Source organism: Protomyctophum bolini (assembly GCF_963924005.1).
Source record: "Protomyctophum bolini genome assembly, chromosome: 22".
Lineage (NCBI taxonomy): Eukaryota > Metazoa > Chordata > Actinopteri > Myctophiformes > Myctophidae > Protomyctophum > Protomyctophum bolini.
The window spans coordinates 35377557-35394337 of NC_137883.1; the positions used below are offsets into that span (position 1 = coordinate 35377557).

At 47.3% G+C, this 16781-nt stretch overlaps 1 protein-coding gene across 4 annotated transcripts in view; it reads right to left on the minus strand.

The window, feature by feature from the left end:
* The window catches only part of hapln1b (hyaluronan and proteoglycan link protein 1b), a 49629-nt gene that overhangs the window by 10442 nt on the left and 22406 nt on the right, over positions 1 to 16781 (minus strand). For 2 of the 4 annotated variants that reach the window (XM_080756251.1, XM_080756253.1), the window contains exon 2: positions 3956 to 4098. In XM_080756251.1, coding sequence (XP_080612377.1) covers positions 3956 to 4070 — 115 coding nt within the window. In that variant the 5' untranslated portion in view covers positions 4071 to 4098. Of the gene's footprint in view, positions 1 to 3955; positions 4099 to 7371; positions 7395 to 7531; positions 7619 to 16781 lie in introns of those variants that run through there. The other 2 variants (XM_080756252.1, XM_080756254.1) reach the window with 2 other exon arrangements.

The following is a 16781-nucleotide window of genomic DNA, read 5'->3' on the forward strand; positions in this document are numbered from 1 at the left end:
TCCACAGTGAGACAGCTGTCTGTCTCCCTGCCCTGTCCACGGTGAGACAGCTGTCTGTCTCCCTGTCTGTCCACAGTGAGACAGCTGTCTGTCTCCCTGTCTGTCCACAGTGAGAGACAGCTGTCTGTCTCCCTGCCCTGTCCACAGTGAGAGACAGCTGTCTGTCTCCCTGTCTGTCCACACTGAGAGACAGCTGTCTGTCTCCCTGTCTGTCCACACTGAGAGACAGCTGTCTGTCTCCCTGTCTGTCCACAGTGAGAGACAGCTGTCTGTCTCCCTGTCTGTCCACAGTGAGAGACAGCTGTCTGTCTCCCTGTCTGTCCACAGTGAGAGACAGCTGTCTGTCTCCCTGTCTGTCCACAGTGAGAGACAGCTGTCTGTCTCCCTGTCTGTCCACAGTGAGAGACAGCTGTCTGTCTCCCTGTCTGTCCACAGTGAGAGACAGGCTGTCGGGTCAATAGAAGCACATTCAGTGACACTCATCATGAGAGGCACAGCATGGACATTATCCTGCCTGCTGTGGCCATTAAAAAACGTTAACACTCAGCTGGCATTCATTGATTTGATTTGATTTGACATATTGCTTATTGCATTCTGTGTTATGCTTTGCTGATGAGAGCAGCTATAGATTACAATTTCCCCCCCTGAGGATCAATACAGTATTTCCTTGTACTGTACTGTAATGCTGTATTACTGGTAATAGATGGGCAAGCCAGACTTTAGTAATAAGTGTGTTCCATGTAGTTGTGGTTGGGGTAGTGCTACAGTATACCACTGTACTGTACCGTTCTGTACCGTACCGTACCGTATTGTAGTGTAGCCTACAGTATATAGAATCTATCCTCTGCATCCTCTCCTCTGAATCTCCTCTGGGTAAAACAATGTATCCATTTTACCCAGGGGAGCAGTTTGGGCTAAGTGCCTTGCTCAGGGTCAGATAGACTGGGCGGGCGGGGGGGAGGAGGAGGAGGGGGAGGAGGACCTTTGATCTTGCAATTCCCAGGTGGTCTCTCTCCCTCTACGCTCAACCCATTCAGTTATGGCCTGTAACTCTTAACCGTGGAGACATAGTTAAGAAGTTCTCTTCTCTTCTGTCAGTCTGTGTGTGTGTGTGTGTGTGTGTGTGTGTGTGTGTGTGTGTGTGTGTGTGTGTGTGTGTGTGTGTGTGTGTGTGTGTGTCTGTGTGTGTGTGTGTGTGTGTGTGTGTGTGTGTGTGTGTGTGTGTGTGTGTGTGTGTGTGTGTGTGTGTGTGTGTGTGTGTGTGTGTGTGTCTCTCTCTGTGTGTGTGTGTGTGTGTGTGTGTGTGTCTGTCTGTCTGTCTGTCTGTCTGTCTGTCTGTCTGTCCTCCCTCTACTTCAACTCTAACATACTCTGCTATCTTCCTATATCCACCAATCACAAACGATTATACAACCCTATATCTTCCTAAGCACCAATCACAATTGGTCATACAATGATTTTTTCTTCCTATATCCACCAATCGCAATCTGTTATTTACAATGATACTATTTTCCTATTATGAACTAATCATAATAAGCAACTGTCATGCAATGATACAATGATACAATGATACAATGATACAATGATACAATGATACAATGATACAAGACGGAAAGCTACGGCCCCTCAGAGCCCTATCGGCCCCTCAAAGCATCGCAAACATATTCTTCCTCTAATCACATTGTCTAATCACATCCCCTAATCACATTGTCTAATCACATTCCCTAATCACATTGTCTAATCACATTCCCTAATCACATTGTCTAATCACATCCCCTAATCACATTGTCTAATCACATTGTCTAATCACATTGTCTAATCACATTCCCTAATCACATTGTCTAATCACATCCCCTAATCACATTGTCTAATCACATTGTCTAATCACATTGTCTAATCACATCCCCTAATCACATTGTCTAATCACATTGTCTAATCACATTCTCTAATCACATTGTCTAATCACATTCTCTAATCACATTGTCTAATCACATTGTCTAATCACATTGTCTAATCACATTGTCTAATCACATTGTCTAATCACATTCCCTAATCACATTGTCTAATCACATTCCCTAATCACATTGTCTAATCACATCCCCTAATCACATTGTCTAATCACATTGTCTAATCACATTGTCTAATCACATCCCCTAATCACATTGTCTAATCACATTGTCTAATCACATCCCCTAATCACATTGTCTAATCACATTGTCTAATCACATTGTCTAATCACATCCCCTAATCACATTGTCTAATCACATTGTCTAATCACATTCCCTAATCACATTGTCTAATCACATTCCCTAATCACATTGTCTAATCACATTGTCTAATCACATTCCCTAATCACATTGTCTAATCACATTCCCTAATCACATTGTCTAATCACATTGTCTAATCACATTCCCTAATCACATTGTCTAATCACATCCCCTAATCACATTGTCTAATCACATTGTCTAATCACATTCCCTAATCACATTGTCTAATCACATTCCCTAATCACATTGTCTAATCACATTGTCTAATCACATTCCCTAATCACATTGTCTAATCACATTCCCTAATCACATTGTCTAATCACATTGTCTAATCACATTCCCTAATCACATTGTCTAATCACATTCCCTAATCACATTGTCTAATCACATTCTCTAATCACATTGTCTAATCACATTGTCTAATCACATTCCCTAATCACATTGTCTAATCACATTGTCTAATCACATTGTCTAATCACATTCTCTAATCACATTGTCTAATCACATTGTCTAATCACATTCCCTAATCACATTGTCTAATCACATTCTCTAATCACATTGTCTAATCACATTCCCTAATCACATTGTCTAATCACATTCCCTAATCACATTGTCTAATCACATTGGCTAATCACATTCCCTAATCACATTGGCTAATCACATTCTCTACAAGCTTTTATATTCGTTCTTCATTTTCTGCTTCATTGATTTCTTTAAGAATGTAAAGAAGTCAATACAAATAATCTCTTGTGGATTACATAATATAACGCAATACGGCAAAGAGAGTGACAGACAGACAGACAGACAGGCAGGCAGACAGGCAGACAGGCAGACGGGCAAGCAGACAGACAGACAGGCGTACAGGCAGACAGACAGACAGGCGTACAGGCAGACAGACAGACAGGCGTACAGGCAGACAGACAGACAGGCGTACAGGCAGACAGACGGGCAGACATACAGGCATACAGGGAGTCAGTCAGCCAGGCAGGCAAGCAGACGTGCGTGCGTGCGTGCGTGCGTGCATGCTTGTCATCAAATTAATGTCGTTTAAACATGAAGCTCTTCAAACCTACCGTATTTAAATTGAAATGAATGTGTGAGACAAATAGAAGAATATAATTCTCTACCCCCGCCCCCCTCTCTTCTCAGGATGATATATGGGTCTGTAACTACGAGACTATACAAATGTAACCAAATGGACCCTTATTGTGGGCGTACAAATATTCGTGGCCTGAACTGTGCTTGACATGAATAGGCGTGAGAATCACTTTCTCCTCATCATCATAATGACAAACATGTTTTTATTCAAATAGCATAATTAGAGAGTTTGTCTTTTCTTTTAACTCCTCGTAAGAGGGGAATAACAAGTACTTGATGGAAACCGGCTGGAGGATAATATGATAAACACTGTTTTACTGTGTGTACAGTAATATGATAAACACTGTGTTACTGTGTACAGTAAGTCTATGAAATGTACTGGCGTTGAAATGCTAGCATTATGCAAAGAATGAATGAATAATTCACTCACTATTTTGCATAATCGGCCTACTGTTTGAACTCACTTCTTGGGGGGGGTCACGATTCCGCACGCACAGTCGCACGCAGGCACACACACACACACACACACACACACACACACACACACACACACACACACAGAACATGCCGATAGAGTCCACTGCTTGTACCTTGGACGTAGATGGTTCTAGAGAGCTCCAGGTCAGGGTACAGTGCATCTAGGTCGCTCGCCACACTCGCCAGTGAGACGACACTGCAGGCGCACAGGAGGAGCACGGGAAACATCTTGGGTCACCAGGCTGGGCTCCGATCGCTGCAGAGACACAGAGACAGCGTTTAGAGACAGACAGAGACACTGTGTTATAGTGGTGTCCCTGCACCGCAGAGCAGAGACACAGAGACAGCGTTTAGAGACAGACAGAGACACTGTGTTATAGTGGCGTCCCTGCGCCGCATAGAGACAGCGATTATTGTGTTATCTGTGTGAGCTTGCAGATCACAGTGTCTAGTGTGACACTGACACAGCGCAAAACCAAGTATAAAGTGCTTATCGCCTACAAGGCACTCGATAATCTCCCAACCCCCCCATACCTCTCTGATCTTCTCCAACATTATGTCCCCTCCTGTCCCCCCATGCAGGTCCAGTGAAGCCAACCTCCTATATATGTTCCCCTAGGGTAGTTACCCTCACATGTTCTCCCCGTGTCCCCTAGGGTAGGTACCCTCACATGTTCTCCCCGTGTCCCCTAGGGTAGGTACCCTCACATGTTCTCCCCGTGTCCCCTATAGGGTAGGTACCCTCACATGTTCTCCCCGTGTCCCCTAGGGTAGGTACCCTCACATGTTCTCCCCGTGTCCCCTAGGGTAGGTACCCTCACATGTTCTCCCCGTGTCCCCTATAGGGTAGTTACCCTCACATGTTCTCCCCGTGTCCCCCTAGGGTAGGTACCCTCACATGTTCTCCCCGTGTCCCCTAGGGTAGGTACCCTCACATGTTCTCCCCGTGTCCCCTAGGGTAGGTACCCTCACATGTTCTCCCCGTGTCCCCTAGGGTAGTTACCCTCACATGTTCTCCCCGTGTCCCCTAGGGTAGGTACCCTCACATGTTCTCCCCGTGTCCCCTAGGGTAGGTACCCTCACATGTTCTCCCCGTGTCCCCCTAGGGTAGGTACCCTCACATGTTCTCCCCGTGTCCCCTAGGGTAGGTACCCTCACATGTTCTCCCCGTGTCCCCTAGGGTAGTTACCCTCACATGTTCTCCCCGTGTCCCCCTAGGGTAGGTACCCTCACATGTTCTCCCCGTGTCCCCTAGGGTAGTTACCCTCACATGTTCTCCCCGTGTCCCCTAGGGTAGGTACCCTCACATGTTCTCCCCGTGTCCCCTAGGGTAGTTACCCTCACATGTTCTCCCCGTGTCCCCCTAGGGTAGATACCCTCACATGTTCTCCCCGTGTCCCCTAGGGTAGGTACCCTCACATGTTCTCCCCGTGTCCCCTAGGGTAGGTACCCTCACATGTTCTCCCCGTGTCCCCTAGGGTAGTTACCCTCACATGTTCTCCCCGTGTCCCCTAGGGTAGGTACCCTCACATGTTCTCCCCGAGTCCCCTAGGGTAGGAAGTGACGTTGATGCTTTACAAATCAGTTTACATTCTCCGCGAGTGTTGTGATTGGTCGGGAAAATATCGTATCCGGGGGAAATACATTTGACGGATGTTCCGGAGGATACATCTGCCGATAGCTTCTCTGCCTTGCGTTGTGACCAGGCTTTTCTTTTTGCAGACCGAGACTAGGGTCCTTGGCACAGAATACTTTCAGATCAGGGGGTCTACGGCCAAATACAAATTAACACTTTGACCTCTATTAAAGGACCACTTCACCACTTTTCAATCTTTCTTCATGTAATAGGTGAATGGGAGGTGAAGCGGCGAACAGTCGACGCCAGCGTCCTCACTTCCCACATTCACACACTGACGGTGGCGATCTCACACCGACCGACTCACTGGAGGCAATGTAGGGTTCAGTGTCTTGCCCAAGGACACTTCGACATGTGGACAGGAGGAGGAGCCGGGATTCGAACCACCGGCCCACGGATCATTGGACGACCTGCTCTACCTCCTGAGCCACAGCCGCCAGTAACTCTATGGCAGTCTATAGGCTATCAGACCGCTGTACACTGCAGGCATTCAACCCTATCAGACCGCTGTACACTGCAGGCATTCAACCCTATTAGACCGCTGTACACTGCAGGCATTCAACCCTATTAGACCGCTGTACACTGCAGGCATTCAACCTGTTAACTCGGAGGGTCCTTTTGACATGAAACGGTGTGAGAACCTGCACTGCACCTGCACATGTCAGGCATGGGGGAGCAGCGGCGACACAGACGAGGCCACGCTGCTGTATAGGCTCTGTGGAGACGTGCACACGCACGTGCACGTCGTGTGTGTGTGTGTGTGTTATGCCGTACTACTCGGGTCATTTATTGCACGCACGCACGCATGCACGCACACACACACACACTGCTTCAATCTGCATTGCTGTGAACTCAGTCTTCACACATTTCTGACTGCTACTATTTGAGTGCACCATACTGCGTCCTTCTGACTGAACCAACCTCTCTCTCTGTCTCTCTCTCTCTCTCTCAACACACACACACACACACACACACACAAAACTGTACAACAGTATTTGAAAATGCAGTAGACCTGTCACCTGCACCAGACATGTACTGCATTGTGAGTACCTTATACAAGTTTACAAGCTGTAGAATATCCCGTGAGACTAAACATTTGTACTTGTATAAACACACTCTCTCTCTCTACTTCTCTACTTCACTACTACTACTACACACTCACACACACACACACACACACACACACACACACACACACACACACACACACACACACACACACACACACACACACACACACACACACACACACACACACGATGCAACACAGACTACAGTTGATAGAATATACGTAGGAAGTACACAATAATGATTCTTTGTCACAATACAGCAACACAAACACAGTCCGATCTAGAAGCTCACAGGTTGTGTAGGAGCTTGTATTTGTGTCATGTGACGTTCCAGTAGTAGCCTACTACTATAGTATGAGGAGGCAGAAAACCAGGATACACATAATACTACTGGGAGAGGAGGAGGAGTACCATGTCCTCATAATGTCCTCCTAAACCAGGATACACATAATACTACTGGGAGAGGAGGAGTACCATGTCCTCATAATGTCCTCCTAAAGTAGCTGTCCTCACAACATCGTATGTCCTCCTAAAGTAGCTGTCCTCACAACATCGTATGTCCTCCTAAAGTAGCTGTCCTCACAACATCGTATGTCCTCCTAAAGTAGCTGTCCTCACAACATCGTATGTCCTCCTAATGTCCTCCTAATGAAGCTGTCCGACTCCTCACAACAACGTACCATGTCGAATGATAACAAATTATAACATTTACTGCTATATGGAAGCTAGCAGGTGGCATACTGTACAGCATACATGCACCATGTGCTAATGCAAAGTCCATAGCATATACGCACCCTGTCCTAATGCAAAGTCCATAGCATACCATACGCACCATGTCCTAATGCAAAGTCCATAGCATATACGCTCCCTGTCCTAATGCAAAGTCCATAGCATACATACGCACCATGTCCTAATGCAAAGTCCATATCATACATGCCATACGCACCCTGTCCTAATGCAAAGTCCATAGCATACATACGCACCCTGTCTTAACTCCTCCAACTTCATTCACATCCATGCAGCTCCATCATCTCCTCCTGCAGCCTGACCACATAGTGTGTGTGTGAGTAGTTCCTCCTGCAGCCTGACCACATAGTGTGTGTGTGTGAGTCGTTCTCTGAGCGGAGAATTCACATTATGAATATCTCTCTCTCTCTCTCCCACACTATCTCTCTCTCTCTCTCTCTCTCTCCCCCACACTATCCCTCCCTCTCTCTCTCTCTCTCTCCCACACTATCCCTCCCTCTCTCTCTCTCTCTCTCTCTCTCTCTCTCTCTCTCTCTCTCTCTCTCTCTCTCTCTCTCCCCCACACTATCCCTCCCTCTCTCTCTCTCTCTCTCTCTCTCTCTCCCCCACACTATCCCTCCCTCTCTCTCTCTCTCTCTATCTCTCTCTCTCTCTCTCTCCTCTCTCTCTCTCTCTCTCTCTCTCCCACACTATCCCTCCCTCTCTCTCTCTCTCTCTCTCTCTCTCCCACACTATCCCTCCCTCCCTCTCTCTCTCTCTCTCTCCCTCTATACCTCTCTTTCTCTTTAATTACTTTCTCTCCCTTCCTCTTTCTCTTCTTATCTCTCCCCCCCCTCTCTCTCTCTCTCCCTCTGCCCCCCCCCCCCCCCCCCCGCCTGCGTTTTGTCTCTCTCTCTCCCTCTGCCCCCCCCCCCTCTCTCTCCTCCCCCATGTGTATGTGTGTGTGTATGAGTGGGGTGTGTGAGTGCGTGCGTGCGTGCGCGCGCGTGCGTGTAGTGTGTGTGTGCGTGCGTGCGTGTGGGGGTGTGTGAGTGCGTGTGTGTGGGGGTGTGTGAGTGCGTGCGTGTGGGGGTGTGCGTTCTCTGCAGTCACTCAGATTGATCCAGTGATTATTTTTTCCTTGCTCTTCATTCAGTCCTTCTGCTGACGCACTGGAGCCTCTGCCAGGGGGGGGGGGCGCAGTCAGCAGAAGGGCTCTGCAGCGCGCGCGCACACACACACACACACACACACACGCACACGCACACACGTGCACATCCAAAACTGTGCCACTGACACGCACGCACGTCGTCAACCTCCATTAGCCCTCCCTCCCTCCCCCCCTCCCTGCCTGAAAGCAGTCATTACGCATTACTAGGATAGTGGGGAGAGATAAGAGTGTGCCTAGTGTGTGTGTGTGTGTGTGTGTGTGTGTGTGTGTGTGCGTGTGTGTGTGTGTGTGTGTGTGTGTGCGTGCACAGGGCCAGAACAGTGAAATGAACAGAGAGAGTCAGTGTTGTTTTTGGCAGCACATTTCTATTTTAGTTTAGTCATATAGTCTTTGGAATGAAACTCCATTTGGTTTTAGTCATATTTTAGTCATATTTATAGATTTCAGTCGACTAAATCTGCAGTTCAGTTAGTCGACTAAAATGTATTCTGGCGGGGCCTTGATGCGGTCGTAATGACTGATTTTATACGTGCTGAAAATAGCAGATGGAGAACGTGTCGTGCTGTGACGCGTTGTGAGCTTGTAGATCTGCTATTTTCAGCATGCAACCAAGTGTACAATAACTTATACTGGATCTCTTGTCCAAGTTGTCCACTAGTCCCTTCCTCACATTTTAGTCTAGTTTTTATTCGTTGACGAAATTGTTAAAACAAAATGTCTTCGTTTTAGTCATCATAGCTCATAGTTTTCATTTGGTTTCCATTTAGTCAGTGAAAAACGGTAGGTTAGTCGACGAAAGTCTTTCGTCGTAATATTAGTCGACCAACTCAACACCGAGTCAGAGGCGGTGGAATGAAGGCCTCTGCAGGACTCCATCCATGCAGGCCTAGAGGGTGACAAAACAGGACTCCATCCATGCAGGCCTAGAGGGTGACAAAACAGGACTCCATCCATGCAGGCCTAGAGGGTGACAAAACAGGACTCCATCCATGCAGGCCTAGAGGGTGACAAAACAGGACTCCATCCATGCAGGCCTAGAGGGTGACAAAACAGGACTCCATCCATGCAGGCCTAGAGGGTGACAAAACAGGACTCCATCCATGCAGGCCTAGAGGGTGACAAAACAGGACTCCATCCATGCAGGCCTAGAGGGTGACAAAACAGGACTCCATCCATGCAGGCCTAGAGGGTGACAAAACAGGACTCCATCCATGCAGGCCTAGAGGGTGACAAAACAGGACTCCATCCATGCAGGCCTAGAGGGTGACAAAACAGGACTCCATCCATGCAGGCCTAGAGGGTGACAAAACAGGACTCCATCCATGCAGGCCTAGAGGGTGACAAAACAGGACTCCATCCATGCAGGCCTAGAGGGTGACAAAACAGGACTCCATCCATGCAGGCCTAGAGGGTGACAAAACAGGACTCCATCCATGCAGGCCTAGAGGGTGACAAAACAGGACTCCATCCATGCAGGCCTAGAGGGTGACAAAACAGGACTCCATCCATGCAGGCCTAGAGGGTGACAAAACAGGACTCCATCCATGCAGGCCTAGAGGGTGACAAAACAGGACTCCATCCATGCAGGCCTAGAGGGTGACAAAACAGGACTCCATCCATGCAGGCCTAGAGGGTGACAAAACAGCCCATCTACAAGTTCACAACAACACGCCTCAAAGTGATGCTGTTGTGAGCCTGTCGATGGACCAAAATATTTAGTGTGGGTGGGAAACAGGAGGGTGTCTATAGTATAGCCCCCCTACTGGAGGACACCAGTACTGTACAAACACTGTGCAGTGGTTTTCAACCCTAAGAATTATTTTGTTGTCGTTGGATTAGATTTTGGTCCCATAGTGATGCAGACCCATAAGGGTCCATTTGGTTACCAACTCTCCGTCATTTAGCTTCGGACCACCTGGAACCCCCTCAAGGACCACTGGGTGATCATATGATCGTATGTCGATCACCATGCGCGATGAAAACCAGCCCAGTTTGTGGTTAGTTATGGTGTCCGCCCAGACATTGGGAGGTCGGGGTTCAATTCCCAGTCCCATTGCATTTTTCTTAGAATCTTTGGTGTGCCCCAGCCGGGGATTGAACCCTGACCTCCCAGTCTCAGGGCGGACACTCTAACCACAACGCCACTGATCTAGCTGGTCAGTGGCCATTAGATGTGGATTAGTGCATGCCCTGTAGGCCAGGCGTAGCTAAACAGTTAATGATATACACCTCAGTAATGGCAGAGAGCCCAGGGCACCCCTCTGTGGATTCGTCTAGGCTATACGTCTCGGCCCTAACAGTTCCCAGAGCCATATATACAATTACAATTTAGGCATTTAGCAGACACTCTCAATCCAGAGCGATTTACATTAAGCAAAGAACAAAAAAGCATGGCAGTATACATCACATAATATACATAAAAAGTAGTTATCATTCATGAATCATACGTAAGCTAAGAACGTAACAGGGGAATATTTATATAATGGAACTATGCATGTATACTTTATAGTCCTATGTCTAAAACAAATTTAACTTGAGAGCTATACTTGAATAAGGACGGTAGGTGTAGGTGTAGCGAAGCTACGTGACCTACTCTACAGTTAACCCATTCTGACCTGAGATCAGATTCTAAAGCTACGTGACCTACTCTACAGTTAACCCATTCTGACCTGAGATCAGATTCTAAAAATGTCTTCTACATCCTGACAGTTTTCTGAAAAAGCTATGTTTCTATGTCAAGTCGTTCTTCGATTTTTCAAAAATAGCAGACCTACAAGCTCGTAGTGCTATAAATAGCTATAAAAGCATAACATAATGCTAACACTAAAAAGGGGTTCCCGCCCCCAAAATGGAACAGAGGACCAGGTATAGCAGGCGACGCCACAGAGATGCGGTTTGCGTGCCGTGGGAGACAGCAGCATGTGGAGCACGGCCAGGCTGTGGTGGTGGTGGGAGGCTGGGAGCTTCCTTCCTTCCTCCACTACCATGATGGATCATCACCCATTAGCTCCAGGCACCCTGGGGTGGTGGTGATGAATGTCTGCCCCGGCTCCGCTGCATCTGGGCTGGCAGGGCAGGGCAGGCGGGCAGGCCAGCCGAGTGGGACGGGGAGACCGGAGAGGGCCGTCTGGGTCACGCTTAACCTGTTCAGGCCGGCCGGTTGGGAACCCCTTTTTGTGTTTTGAGCATTATGTTATATAGTTTAGCGGCAGCCATTGAAAAATAGCAGATCTACAAGCTCGTAACGTGGCACCGAGTGCCGCGCTACGAGCTTGTAGGTCTGCTATTTCTGAAAAATCGTGAAAATATGGGCGCAAATCTTTGAATATATATTCTTTCGGAGTGAACTTGGGGAAAATGGGGAGGATGACATGCAGTAAAGGCTGTTGGGAGTCGAACCCGCGGCACACTGCCAGACTGGATTACCAGCCAAGGTGCCTGGACCGCTGAGCCACGGCCCAGGCCCTGGACCGCTGAGCCACGGCCCAGGCCCTGGACCGCTGAGCCACGGCCCAGGCCCTGGACCGCTGAGCCACGGCCCAGCAGAGAGAACGTTTTTAACTCAAATCTTTGCTTCTGCATGGGGGGGGTCCCTGGGGGGGGGGGGGGGTCCCCTGGAACAACATATATTTTCAGATGGCTACAGATAATTCCGGGGGTCCTTGACACGAAAAAGGTTTGAGCACCATTGACACAGAAACATGAGGTTTTTCAGAAAACTGTCAGGATTTAGAAGAACATTGGTATAGAATCGTCCTGAGGTCTAAATGTGTTAACACCTACAGTACGTGCTCCCTGTGCACCGCATGCTCCTAATACCGCAGTGAGGATGACGGGTTAATGCAGAGGACACATTCTACAGTATAAGTGTACCAACCGTGGCATATTATACCCCAACATGAGAATGAAAAGTGGTGTCGGAACTAATACTATTTCATACTGTTCTCTCGCACCAGTGGCGCCGGCAGGCAGGACGTAACAGAGTGGGGACATTATTTGGGGGCAGACTTCATGACTCACATTGTTGTGTATTAGCACGCCTGACATCACCTTGATCGAGTTGAGACTAAGAGCAACTGCAGTTACTGTACAGCAAAATGGAAACGGTGCAACTCTGCAAGAACCTTGGCGTGCACTACTATAGCGCCGGCCGGGGAAACCCCCAATATAGTGCGGGACATTCAGACCCAAATGACTCCTCTGGCGTCTATGTCTCACACCGACATTACTCGGTCATGATGCAATTTGGGAATACACGCATGTATGTATGCCGCAAACCGCTTATAACTTTGGTCTGTGTCTTCTTTGGGTTGCCTTATTTAATTAAAAAAGCACACAGTCTAGGAATCACTCCGTCCATGTTGTTATTGACTGCCTGGTGCTGAAGTGCACGGTGCATTGGTGACCTATTGGATTGTAAGTCAATGGTGGCATGTTGGTTTTGCTGAACACATTCTTCTCACTCACATCATGGATGCTTTGCTCCAGACATCCTGCTTGGTCAGGACGTCAGGATAGCATGACCAAGCATCATGGATGCTTTGCTCCAGACATCCTGCTTGGTCAGGACGTCAGGATAGCATGACCAAGCAACATGGATGCTTTGCTCCAGACATCCTGCTTGGTCAGGACGTCAGGATAGCATGACCAAGCAAGTCCCCAATTCAAACGCTATACTTGAGTACAAAGTACAAAAGTATTGGCTTCTGTATGTACTCAAAGTATACGCATTATGCTGCAGAATGTGCCATAATTTCAAAGTTTCCCAGATGTAAACAAATCAATACAAATCTGTTGAAAACAGTTATACAATTTTCAAATATGCAGATTTTGTGGCTATATTAACACATTTAGCTGGAGATCCCCTGGAGCCTATATATATATATGACCACTGGGGTCCTTGTGTTATTGTGTGGGCTTATTTTTATTTTATCGACCACAAGTTGAGAAAACAATGAATGCCGTAAATGACCTCGTGTGGGTGACAGTCATACTGTATACGTCTAGCTCTGTTTTCCACAGAAAACAGAGCTAGACGTTACAATGACACGGGAAACTGTACCGGATTGCCTGGTTGAGTCACCGTTATCAGGTTGATTGAGGGTGGTGAAGACTGTGCTATAATTATATATTATAGTAAAACATTAGACTGTGGTTCAAACAGCTGCTCCTATCTTCGCCTTCCCAGAGCGACTTGAAGCTGCTCAGTCACTCTCTCTCCACTGCAGTATACCATTGATGCGAATGGTGTGTTTATGTGTGTGCATGTGTGTGTGTGTGTGTGTGTGTGTGTGTGTGTGTGGAGGGGGTGGGCACATGCTCCCTACAGCCTGTACTGTAGTACAGTCTACAATAATCTCCTTTGTTTTCCTGATGTTAAAAGAATAAGACGGAGGTTGTTATCCTTCCTCCTCCTGATGACGCCATGATGTCACAGCCTCTCACTTCCTCTCTGCAGGCTGTTATAGTGTCTCACCATTGTCCAGATAATCTGACCCATGGCGGTCCGGTGGTGTCATCCACAAACCTTTACTGTAGCTTACTGTAGGATACTGTAGGCCACACATGATGCAGCTGAGTGACTGACTGACTGGCTGGCTGGCTGGCTGGATGGCTGACTGACTGACTGACTGACTGACTGACTGACTGACCTCAGTTAGCTGTGTGATGTCGTCAGCTGCACGCACCATGTGAACAACACAGATGTATATCCTTTAACCACATGAAAGGCCTGGCCGAAAAATAGATCTATCTACAAGCTCACCAGTTTGAGCTCGCAACAATGGAGTCACAGTCATGTGACTGACGTTGAGAGATGTAACATTTAAGTACAGGCTCAGCTCAGTGACAAAGCAAAGTTTAGCTTGATAAGCGTAAACACAGAAAACAACAGATCAAAGCAGTTACTCGTCAGAGATGCCCTTCAACACACAGAGCATCTCAGACGCACGCACGCGCACACAGCACGCGCACACAGCACGCACGCACAATTGTGGACTTTAAGCTTCATCCCTGGTTTTGCAGTCATCAGAACATCACCATGGTAACATAAAAATATCACCATGGCAACGTCAGAGCATCACCATGGTAACTTTATGCTGCCGCATTGCTAACCTTCTCTATGGAGCAGACTTTGACCTCGACCTACCCGCGGGCCGGCTCTTTGGAAAGATGATCGATGCAAAGGTTAAAGCCTAATTCACAGTAGGCCGACAATCTCTACATGCTCACAGCGGTTGTATAGATCTGCTATTTTCGGGGTCAACATCTGACCATGAGAGTGTCTTAGATTAGGTTAGAGTGACGAGTCGGGGTCAACATCTGACCATGGCCTGACGTCCAACAGCGATAAGTGACATGTGGTCGGACATGCGGTCGGACGCGCTGCTCCCGTGTGCTTGCGGTTAGGGTTAGGATAGGGTTTGAGGTATAGGTTCTAATGACTGAAAAAACAATAATGGTGTCAGTCTGTCGGAACTAAAGCCTGTACTCTGCCATACTCATAATAACCCAAATAACCTCAACAAGGCAGGCAGTCTCCTCTAACAGCTACACTGATTTTCTCACCTAAACAGCACAATATATTTTCTTATACAACTTGCCAACTGTCCTTTTCACCTCTGAGAGACGGACGAGTCAATAATGTATTCAGAGAAAATGTAGTCACTGCACTATACTTTGGCTTGGCAAAGGCACTGTAGTGCAGCGCACTGTAGGCTATATTATGTTTCTGAATGAATAATCAATAATGCAAGAGTAATTTATCAATATGCAGCTCCAAGAGTGATTACAGGAAGGAATGTTGTTGTGCAACTAACTGGAGTCAGACAAAGAATTCCACACATCTGTGTGGAGGGTAAACAGTACTGAGACAAAGAGACAGGACAGGTGTGTGCGTGCGTGCGTGCGTGCGTGCGTGCGTGCGTGCGTGCGTGCGTGCGTGCGTGCATGTGTGCCTATTATGCCATTGCGTGCATGTATTTGTTTGTCACCTGCTATGTGTTGACATTATAGTGTTACTCATCATGTCTTGGGGGGGAAAAAACAGCAAGAAAAAAGAGCAGTGATTTCCTTTGGTCTGATCTGTAGGGACTGAGTGATGAGTAAGGCTCTCTGGCCTCATGCTGAACACACTGTCGGGGACCTCCCTGTCCCCAGACTGCTACAAACCAACAACAACAACAACAAAGACGAAGGGATTTGAAGTTTGAACCGTGAACTCCTTTCTCTCAAAGTCAGCCAGGCATGCAATGCTGTATGTAAATTCATACATTTACAGAAATGAGTGAGAGAGAGAGAGAGAGAGAGAGAGAGAGAGAGAGAGAGAGAGAGAGAGAGAGAGAGAGAGAGAGAGAGAGAGAGAGAGACGGAGTGCGCACAAGTAGGCTACATGACTGTGTTTGTATGTCACTTTGTGTACTATTATAATACAAATAAACAGAAATACACGAACTGTGCGCCCTGTAGCAGACTTCTGTGCTCTAGTCTATAGTCCACATAAAATCATAATTTCATATACAGGCTTTGAGGCTTATACATAATAACAAACCGTGACCGAACTCCAAACAGGGTTATATAGTCAGAACAGAATTAAATAATTAGTTTTTGGCAGAATCAGACAGCCCACGTCACATTTGTACACCAGGTCAGGTGGGTACGCTGGCACTGACAAGCATTTGGCAGGCTTTGCACTGCTGCATCAATTGGTGACACTTTAAGCAGCAGTCCAATGCTATTTATCTTTTTCCTCCATGTGTTCTAGTTATAGTTAGAGCTTTATTTGTTTCTGTTGTGTTCCATTGATTCTGTTGCTTTCCTTGTTTCCAGTTAGAGTTGACCTTATACACTTATTTTGTAGTATTGTTCTGTGCCTTATTCCTGTCTACCCCTGTAGTTCTGTACCTGCCTTGTCTAACCTTGTGATTATTGGTCAGTGTTTCCACCTGTGTGTGTCCTCTTTAGTTCCCCAGCCTGTCCATGCAGTGTTGATTGTCAGTTGTGTTCACATTTGTGAACACAAATGTCCTGTTAGCCGTGTGTCTTTATAGAAGTTCTTGTGTCAGATTGTTGTAGTAAGTCACAGTGGCACAGTCAGGACGTTGTGTATTAGCCTGTCTGACACCTTGATCAAGTTGAGAGTGACTATAAGAGCCAGTAAATTGACCCTATGGGAGCCAACCCAGGCAAAGCCAGGAGGGGAAAGAAGCGTATACCACCACCTAATGTAGACGTGCTGTTGTGGCGCCACAGCTTGGCTAACAACACTGCAGAGCTCAAGAACCTGATGGTGGATTATGGGACATTGTGGAGGGCTGCAGCGATCCAGGAATCCCGAG